Source organism: Pantherophis guttatus, chromosome 7, assembly GCF_059756535.1.
Source record: "Pantherophis guttatus breed Tessera chromosome 7, ASM5975653v1, whole genome shotgun sequence".
In the NCBI taxonomy this organism is placed as follows: Eukaryota; Metazoa; Chordata; class Lepidosauria; order Squamata; family Colubridae; genus Pantherophis; species Pantherophis guttatus.
The window spans coordinates 448,036-457,682 of NC_142069.1; the positions used below are offsets into that span (position 1 = coordinate 448,036).

Genomic DNA, 9,647 nt, shown 5'->3' on the forward strand with positions numbered 1-9,647 from the left:
GCCAGACCCCGAACGGCCAAGTCTACCGATCCCACAGAGCCCCACCCCACCCCAGGACGGCTGCAGGGCCCCGCCTCTTCCAAGCCAATCTGAGGATGGGGCCTGGCCAAGGCAGGCTTTCTGGGATGAGCTTTGTAGTCCCAGGCATTCTGAGGACATCTGAGGACTAGAGGGGTCTCCTCCAAAGGATTTGAAAAGACAGGAGGGCTTTCTCTACAAGGAGTCCTCCACTTACAACGGTTCATTTAGTGACTGTTTAAAGTTACATCACTGAAAAAAGTGACTTATGACCATTTTTCACACTTATGACCGTTGCAGCCTCCCCATGGTCACATGATCAAAATTCAGACAGTTGGCAACCCATTCGTATTTATGACGGTCGCAGCGTCTCAGGGTCATGTGATCCTTTTTTGAGACCTTCTGACAAAGTCACAAAATTGGGGAAACCAGATTCACTCAACAACAGAACCTGTAAGGCTCAGTGTGAGGCCTGGTTAAGGCCAAACATCACCTGGATTGCTAAAAACTACCCAGCCCGCCCACCTTGGGCTCCAAAACGGAACCCTCTAGTCCAGACACATTAAACCATGTTTCTCCCCAACAAGACGCGTTTGGGAAACTGGGTTGTGAATGGGGGGGGGTGTCCACTGGGAGATTGGTAAAGGTGCCCCCAAAAGGAATTTAACATCCCATTAGAGCAGAGGCCTTCAAACTTGGCAGCTTTAAGACTTGTGGACTTCAACTCCCAGGATAGCTGGCTGGAGAATTCTAGGAGTTGTCCACAAGTCTTAAAGCTGCCAGGTTTGAAGGCCTCTGCATTACAGCATCTAGCTTTGATCACAATATTCAAAAGTTTTTGAGACCGTAGAAAGAGTGCAGAGAAGAGCAACAAAGAGGACTAGGGGATTGGAGGCTAAAACATAGAAACAACGGTTGCTGGAACTGGGCATGGCTAGTTTAATGACAAGAAGGACTAGGGCCGACAGTCTTCCAATACCTCAGGGGCTGCCCCCCCAAAAAGGAGGGCCACCTATTCTCCAAAGCCCCTGAGGGCAGGACAAGAAGCAACGGATAGAGACTAATCCAAGAGAGAAGCAACCTGGATCTAAGGAGAAATTCCCAGATAGTTCAAAATCAGTGGAACAGAAGTTGCCTTCAGACGTTGTGGGGCTCCCTCACTGGAGGTTTTTAAGAGACTGGACAGCCATTTGTGGGGAATGGTATATGGTCTCCTGCTTGAGCAGCGGGTTGGACTAGAAGACCTCCAAGGTCCCTTCCAATTGTTTTTCTGTTAAGAGCATCAAAGTGGATTTTGGGAGGTTCTCTCTAATGCCCCGTGGTAGAACTTCCGAACCAGAAGCCCACTGCCTCGTTAGCAGGATTTTACTCTAACCCTAAACCCCCACCACCACCCCTGACAGGAAAGGGATCCTGTGATCCAGGCCTAGGAGGAGATTCCCAGCAACCACAATTCTCAGAAAGTCATTTATTGAAAGATGCCAAAGAAACGATGGGAGCCGCTTTCTCCTTCTCCTCCTCCCAGCAGCCGCTCTCCTTCCTGTGCCTCTTCCACCAGAGGCTGTGTTGCCGGGACTCCCTTCTGCACGTTTGGAGCTAAGCGCGGAGGAAGGGCCAACACCCTCCCCCCCCACTGCCCCTCCTCACGGCAAGGATGGTCTGGCCACAGCAGGCGGCTGCCTTGCTTCTCCAGAGACCCCAGCATTTCCAGGGCCCCAGGGGGCTCTTCACCCTGCCTGTCTGCCCCCCGTGTCACATCCGAGGAACCTGGGCCTGGGCGAGCCTCCTCCTCTCCTCTCCCCCCAAGGGCAGGACTCGGCCTCCCGGCAGCCCCACCCAGCTGGGGGTGTCTCTCTTCCTTGGGGAGGGGCGACTCAGTTCTCGAACCACTTGCTCCTCTTGAGCTGCAGGGCGGCCTTGCCAGCCCCCAGGATCCGCTGCTTGTATCGCTCCACCAGCTGCTCGAAGCGAACCTCCGCCCGGCCCTGTCCAGCCCGCTTCTTTTGGGGGCCCTGAGGACAAGCACGGGGATCAGGCTCAGAAGGCCGGGGGTGGGGGGTGGGGGCACTGCACAGTGGCAGGTGGGCTCTGCATGGGAGGAGACCCCACCGACTCACCTGGGGGGCAGTTCTGGGCGCCTTCCGCTCTCTGGGCCCCGCCTTCTTCTTCTTGGGAGGGGTCCCCTTCGCTTTGCCCTTGTCGCGATTCCTGCCGGGAGAGAGCCCCCCCCTCAGTCCAGGGAGCAGCACCAGGGGATTTTCGTCCCCCGGGGGGCCCTCCAAGCTCCCGTCTAAGTGGCAGAGCAAGGGTCTGTGTGCAGGATCTCCTCTGGCCACGCCAGGGACCCAGGAGCTCCCTCCACGGCTGCCTTTACCTGATTTTGGGTCCCCAGTGAGAGGGAAGGGCCAGGACCCTCCGCCGCTTTGTGCCGTTGGGCAGCTCCACCGTCTCCTGCTCCTTGTGGGTCTGGAAGCCTGACCAGGAGGCGGCTCCTTCAGTGGTCTGAAGGCTCGGCGAGGGCCCAGGCCGCTTCCTCTTCTGGCCACTGTGCTGTGGTGGAGCCTGAGGCTTTCCTTTGGCCCCTGGGGCCTTCTTCCAGCCCTTGGGTGGCTTCTGAGGGGCCCCCGGCTGGCTGGTGCCGGGCGATGGCTCCTGACTTGCTGGCCCGGCAGCTGCTTGCTTCTGCCTCAGCTTTTGCTGCACGAGGAGAAAAGTGTCACCTGGCAGCCAGCCCCCCCTCCCCCTCAGCAGGGCGAGCAACCTCTGCACGACAGGCCAGCCTCAAGCTCATCTCGCAGCCCTCGCAGGGCCTGTCTCTCCCTTTGGGTGGTGCAGCCGGACTCCCTTTATTCTTCCAGCAGCTCAGGACGCAAACCTGAGGGACCCCACACCCCGGACCCCTGGGGGCACTCCAAGGAGCCAGCAGAAGGGGGGCTGGTTCCTGCCCGGGAGATGGCTTCATCCCTGCAGCCGTGGGAGGGTCCCCCCCGATGCCCTACCAGGCTGCGTTCAGCACGCTGCTCCTTCAGCTTCAGTTTCCGCCTGTCCTCCAGGGAGAACTCCACAATAGGCCGCTGGGAAGAGAAACAGCCCCGTCTTGGGCCCCGAGGCAGATGCCAAGGGGCACCCAGACTTCTGCGCTCCTGCTCAAGGGGTGGCCTCCCTCCTATTCCCTGCCTGGATCCTTCCACGGGGTGGGCAGAGACCCACAGGCCCAGTCCCCTCCAGCCTCGCTTCCCGCCGCAAATGGCCCATCCCGAGTCTTGGGATGGCCAGATGGGCGTGGGAGCCTCAAGGAGGAAGGGTAGGGGGGCTTCATGGACCCCAGGCAGCCTGCTGGGCCCTGCAGTGCTGCCGCTGGGTCTCCGGAGAAGCTGAGCTCAGCCGGGGTCTTCCCTTGACCGGGCAGGGAAGACACTCACCTTCTGGTCTCCGAAGAGCTGGGGGTTGTTGTTGACCTGGCGCAGGGCAAGCAGGGCATGCTGGGGCTGCTGGAACTCCACAAAGGCATAGCCCAGAGACTGGCCCCGACCCTTCAGCTCCCGCATCACCCGGCACTGGGGGGGGGGGGGGGAAGAGGGAGGCAACAGTCGGGCACCCGCTAGAGGCCGACCGGACCCACCCAAAGTTCAATTCTGGAGCCCGAAGGCTCATCCTCGGCACACAAGGGGCTTTGCCCACCCAGAAGGACCAAGGGGAGCCCTGAGATGCTGCAGGGAAGGTTCTGCTTCGCAATCCACCTGAAACCTGGGACATCACACGACCACAATGAGCCTCTGGGATTGCAGAGAAAGGCTCAGCTCAGCCCCCTCCCGGGCCCCTGGCTCAGGCGTGGAGTGGCCCCCCCCCCCACTCCTGCCCTGCAGAAGCGGAGAAGAGGCAAGGGGTGGGTGGGGAAAGGAGCCCAGGGACCTCCACTCTCAGCCTGCACAGCTCCGGAGCACCGGCCGCCTTCCTTCCTTCCTTCCCTCCGGCTGAGCCCCGGTTTCTTGGGCTCAGGAAGCAGCCCTGTGGCTCTGCAGCTCCTGCCAACCCCCCGGGAGAAGGGTCCTGGGTCATGGCCAGACCCCGTCCTGGCAGCAGAAGGGCGAGCTCCCCGGAGGGGCCGGGGCAGAGGCTGACCTCCGTGATCCTGGCACCAGGCGTGCCGCCACCCGCTGCCTGCAGCATGACCTTCCTCAGAGCGGCACCATCCACACTCTTGGGCAGGTTATGGACGCAGAGCCTCGTCTGGGACACAAAGACGTTCTGGTCCCTCAGCTTCTGCCGCTTCAGCTCTTCGAACTGCACGGGGGGGAGAACCCCGTCAGAGCTCTGCCCGTCTGTGCAACCCTTCCCCCGGACCACCCGGCCTCCCTCCGCCCACCCCAAACTCTCAAGAGCGAGGCCGGCTTTCAGAGCCCCCGAGAGTCTTCCTGGGCACTTCGGGAAGGCTGCCCACAGGCCCTCAACAGCCATGGGGACTGATGCTCACTCCCCTCCCAAACTGGCACGGGGGGGGGCACTCACCCGGGCCCTTTTGGCCATGTCAGCAGCACTGACCCCCTCGGCTGCTTTCGTGCCAGCCCGGATCACTGCAGAAGGAAAGGGAAGGTGAGGCCAGCCAGAGGGCCGGGGGGGGGGGGGGGGAAGGAAGGGGCTGCGCTGGAGCTGCAGCTGGCCAGAGGCCGGCCAGAGGGTCAACCTCGCAGTCCCCAGAGAGCTCTGTCTTTTGCCTGGCATCAGGCTTCTCTTCCCCTGGCAGGGCTGGGGGCCCAGGAGCCCTGGGGACGAGGAGGGGACCCACTCACAGCCTTCCCGGGCCAGGTAGAGGTTGCGTGTGCCGGTGGGCTTGGGGGTCTTTGGGCTTCGCAGCTGCTGGGCTTCCTCACGGCTGACAGCCAGGTCCACCCGGAGACGGCGGCCCCCCAGGTGAAGCCCCTGACCCTTGCAGGGAGAAAAACAAGGTGAGAGGGAGGCACCCCACGAAGGGGCTCCTCTGAGTTCAAATGGGGCCACCGCCCCTCATCGCTCCATAGGGTTCTGCTCTCACCTCAGTCTCCTCCTTCGCTGTTTGCAGGCATTTCTGGGCAGCTGCCTGGGTGGCAAACTGGGCAAAGGCGCAGCCTGAGGAGGGCAAAAGGGGGGGGGGGCATTGGAGGAAGGCAGGCAGGAAAGGATGAAGGGGGCTTCTGAATTGCCCTGCAGGTGGGGGGGGGGGGGGGGCGCAAGGAAAAGATCCATTTTGGCCCTTATTTTTCCTCTAGGTCTCCCACAGGGGAATGGGGAACCGAAGGAGTGTGGGGGCCTTCCCTATGGCCAGGTGAGGGGATGGGGTCTGCAAGCCCCACTCACCTTTGGAGTGTTCTGTCTCGGGGTGCAACACAATCCGGACATATTTCAGGTCCCCGAACTGCTCCAGAAGCTCCCCCAGCTCTTCCTCTTCCGTGTCAAAAGACAAGTTCCTGTGGGGGGGAGAGCAGAAACAACTCCCTCCACATGTGTTCTGACACCGCCCCCCCTGGGCGGCTGGAGGGAGACGGCCGCCAGGTCTAACTGGTAGTTTCTGTGCTGCTGCCAAGCGTGGCCAGGGGGTGCAGGGCAGCAGCCTCCCGGGGGCTCCCCCCAGACAGAAGGCCCTTTGGGGCTGCAGCACAGCAACCCTCGAGGAGGACGCTAGGCCCCCCAGGCCGCCCCTTGGACCCACCTGAGGAAGACAGTCCGGCCCTCTGCGACATCAGAGTGGTGCTGCTTCTGCTTTGGGGCAGGGTCCTCCCCTGCAACGAGAGGGAGGAACATGAGACTCAACAAGCAAGTGAGCGAGAAAGCCATAGAAATGGCTGGGGTGCAGATATCACCCCTCCTCCCCCTGGGACTCTCCAGAGGCCTGACTGCCCCCCCCCCCCCCCCCCCAGCACCTGAGTTGGACAAGGGAGGCTGGTAGGTGAGCCAGTTTTGGCAAAGTGGCCCCTAGGAGGAAGAAGTCTCTGGAAAGCCATCGAACAGGATAACTAGGAAAACCCCAGCAAGGGTGGAATCGCCTTGAAGGACCCCCTGTCAGCCTAATATAGGGAATCCCTGACTTGGAACTGTTCAGAGTTACAATGGCACTGAAAAAAGTGACTTATAACCATTTTTCACACCTACAACCATTGCATCATCCCTGTGATCACATGATCCAGAAGGGTCGCAAAATAGGGCAAAACGCACAACTGTCTTGCTTAGCAATGGAAATTTTGGGCTCCATTGTGGTCATAAGTCGAGGACTACCTCTACAGGGTGGTCTCCTGCTGCTTCAAGTCTTGGCTGATTCTACCTGTGCAGGCCCCCCTCACCCTGTCCCCCCAAAGCATCTGAACCAACCAACCTGCTCCTCCTCCTCCTCCTTCTTCCTCCTCCTCATCTTCCCCATCAGAACTCCCAGCCTCGTACGGTTCCTCCTCCTGGTCCCTAGAGCTGACCTCCTGATCTTCGTCCTCGCTCTCCACAGGGGGAGTTGGAGGCTGAGGGTCCCTAGGAGGAGAGGCCAGTCAGAAGGGATCAGCAAGCGAGTGTTTCTGGGGGGCAAAGCCAGGGGGGATGCACTGGCTTTGGGCGAGGAGAGGAAGCTGCAACTGCCCACTGCCCTCGAGAAGGCAGCCCCGGCTGACCACAAGCACTCACGCTTCTGCCACGAGGCCCCCCCAGGCTCCCCCTGAGGCTTACCTGCTGGGCTTTCCTGGCGCAGTAGCCTCTGGCCTCCCTCGTTTTCCTTCACTCCCATCCACAACTTCTGGCTGGGCTTTCTTCTCTGCCCCAACTTTCTTCTCTGAGCACAGACAAAGGACGTAAAGAGACACTGTGTAAGAGCCTTGGTAGTACAGTGGTCTAAGGCACCCTGTTATTAAGCTGGTTATTAAGACCAGCTGCCTGCAATTACTGCAGGTTCGAATCTCACCAAGGCTCAAGGTTGACTCAGCCTTCCATCCTTTCTAAGGTAGGTAAACTGAGGACCCAGTTGTGGGGGCAATGAGCTGACTTTGAATAAATATACAAAAGGATGAAGGCTATTGCTGAGCACATTGTAAGCCGCCCTGAGTCTCCGGAGAAGGGCGGCATATAAATCAAATTTAAAAAAAAAAAAAAAATTGTGGGCCAAATCAGAATGGGGCTTATTTGGTCACAGCAACATGCATGAAGAATGGAAGAGCAGAACAAATTCCTCCTCCCGCCCCCCGTCCCTCCCGAATTCACACGAGATGGCCACTCACCAGCAGGGACGCCTTCTGCCTGCGCAGCCTGGTACTTCTCCCGGGCCACAGCCCAATCCACAGCCACCGGGCGCTCTGCAGAGAGTAAGGAGACCGCTGAGGCTGGCTGGAAGTGGGGGATAATACAGGGCGAGAGGCCCCAGAGCCAGGCGACGCTTACACGGGAGGACCAAAAGGTTGTCCACCTGTTGCCTGCTTTTAAAACCCTGACAGGCCTTCAACCACCTTAACGGCTGCCCTACTTAGCTGCCAAGCTTCAGCAAGATGGCAAGTGCCACTGCAGTGGAGGAAGCAGATTCCACGGAGACTACTGCCCCCTTTCCTGTGACCAGGGTCATCACCATCTCCCCCCCCCTTGCCCACAAACTCACACTGACCCTCCTCTGCAGCAGGCAAAGCCCTTTGCAAGTCCTCACAGCATGGCCCAAGGGAAAGCCCAGCTTTCCCTCCTCAATCAGGGATGCCGCCCCTCCCATTTGGCCTAACCATCGAACTTGCTCAGGGACAGGGACAAGAACCTGTCCAGCTTCCCCAGGAATTTCCGTCCTGCAGCCCCCAACTTCTGTAAAAACCATGGCTTTCCTCCTTCCCATAAAGCACTGTCGTTCAGTATTTAGCCTGAGTTCCTTTTATCCAGGACACCTTCGTGCTGCTGATCCTCAGGCCTGCACGGAAACGAAGACGGCGTGCGCAGGAAGTGGGCAAATTCTTCCCCCAAGGCTGGCATCTGCTGAGCCGCAGCTGGTCCCCTTCCTGCCCCTCTGGGAGCACCTCAGCACGAGATGACGGACACCCACCCAAATCCTGAGCAGGGACTCACCTTTGATCTCCTTCATGTTCATCCCCTTCAGGGCTTTTCCCGCTTCCAGGACATTCCTGAACTGCACGAAGGCAAAGCCACGGAGCTTTCCATCTGGAAGGCAAAGATCGAGGCCAGAAGCCCCCCCTTACGTCCTGCATTCACACCTTCCCCAGGCCGGCTGCTTCCCTGCATCCCAGGAGCTACAGCTTCTGCCCAGCAAAGGGATGGGGGCAAAGCAGCCCCTCACCCAGAGCAGGGAGTCTCCTGCATTCCCCCACCCAACACAGATCTTTTCAACCTTCATATTAGTAAAAACGAATCGAGGTGAAATGTTAATATATTAAAGCTGGTCCATGTAAGATGAGCCAAACAAAGACGGTCCAGCAAAAGCCTTCATGCCTCGAAGGAGCTCTTGTCCCGCAGGGGCCCCCGGACCTCCTCCCTCCCTCCCTCCCGGCACACCTACCGGGCTTCCTGGGCAGGGAGGCTTCCAGGACCGTCCCGAAGGGGGCAAAGGCGCTCTTCAGGTCGTCTTCCGTGCACTGGGAGGAACCGACAAGGCCAAAGGGATTCAAGGGCCAAGAGCGCGGGGGGCGGGGAGAAGAAGCGGTGCGGTCGCCCCAAACCCGCCCAGGGCAGCCGCCGCCTTCCTACCTTGAAGCTGAGGTTGCGGACGATCAGCCGGGCCTTCTTGGGGGGCTCCTGCGCTGGCCGGGGGGCCTCGGGGGCGGCCTCTGGGAGAGGGAGAGGGAGAGGGAGAGGGAGGGCGGGTGAGGGGGAGGAAGGCGGCCCGGGGAGACCCTCCCCCCCCCAGAAGGGACCGAGGCCCCCGCTCACCTCCGCCTCCCGCCTTCCGCCTCTTCTTGGGCCGCGCCAACGCCAGGCTGACCCGGCGGCCGCCGAAGGTGCGGATCTCGCGCAGGGCCCGCTGCGCGTCCTCCGGCAGGGAGAAGCTGACGAAGCCTATCCCGGTGCACGCCTCGCCCCCTGCAACGACCACGCCGCCCCGTCAGGCCCCGGACCAGGAGGGCCCCCCGCCCCCCCCTCCCCCCCTCCCCCCCAACCCTCCCCTCCCCTCCCCTCGCTCACCGGGCGCCGTCACGGCCACCGCCCGCCGCACCGGCCCCGCCTGCCCGAACTCGCCCTCCAGGTCGGCGGCGCGGGCCGAGGGAGGCAGCCCCCGCACCAGCACCGTCCGCCCCATCCCGCCGCCCGGGAGACACGCGCGCCGCACGGGCGCCGCCATCTAGCGCCTCCCGGAAACGGAGGGCGGGCCTGCCGGAAGTGCGGGCGCCCCCTCCAGGCGCGACGGGGAAGAGCGCCACTGCCGGGGGGCGCGAGTACGCATGCCCGGGGAAGGCGGGCCCTCGTTCGCGGAAGGCTTCGAAGCAGGCAGCCTGGGGGGCGGGGCTCCCTTGACCGGCCCGAGTGGGGAGGGGCCTGTCGGGAGGGGCGGAGCCTAGGACTCCCCGGCTCGCAAGCCCTGCTAGGCGGTGCGGGTGGGGAGGGGTCTCCGCCTGGCAGGTCCGGGGTTCAAGCGGGGGCTGCTCCGCTTCCAGCCCGGCTGGTTCCCCCCCCCCCACGCGCATGTGGGAAAC

At 61.4% G+C, this 9,647-nt stretch overlaps 1 protein-coding gene across 1 annotated transcript; it reads right to left on the bottom strand.

Moving 5' to 3' along the window:
- Positions 1–1,474: 1,474 nt before the first annotated feature.
- On the bottom strand, positions 1,475–9,378 carry RBM28 (RNA binding motif protein 28). The gene is made up of 18 exons (XM_087873526.1): positions 9,139–9,378; positions 8,887–9,036; positions 8,704–8,783; positions 8,516–8,591; positions 8,068–8,160; positions 7,248–7,322; positions 6,703–6,805; positions 6,374–6,510; positions 5,705–5,777; positions 5,353–5,462; positions 5,051–5,124; positions 4,809–4,944; positions 4,528–4,592; positions 4,141–4,302; positions 3,441–3,575; positions 3,018–3,092; positions 2,393–2,715; positions 1,475–2,226 (listed from the first exon to the last, which is right to left on the bottom strand). Exons 1-18 carry the CDS (start codon positions 9,293–9,295, stop codon positions 1,893–1,895), a joined length of 2,358 nt encoding a protein of 785 aa, XP_087729652.1. The 5' UTR covers positions 9,296–9,378; the 3' UTR covers positions 1,475–1,892.
- Between the last annotated feature and the right edge of the window lie 269 nt (positions 9,379–9,647).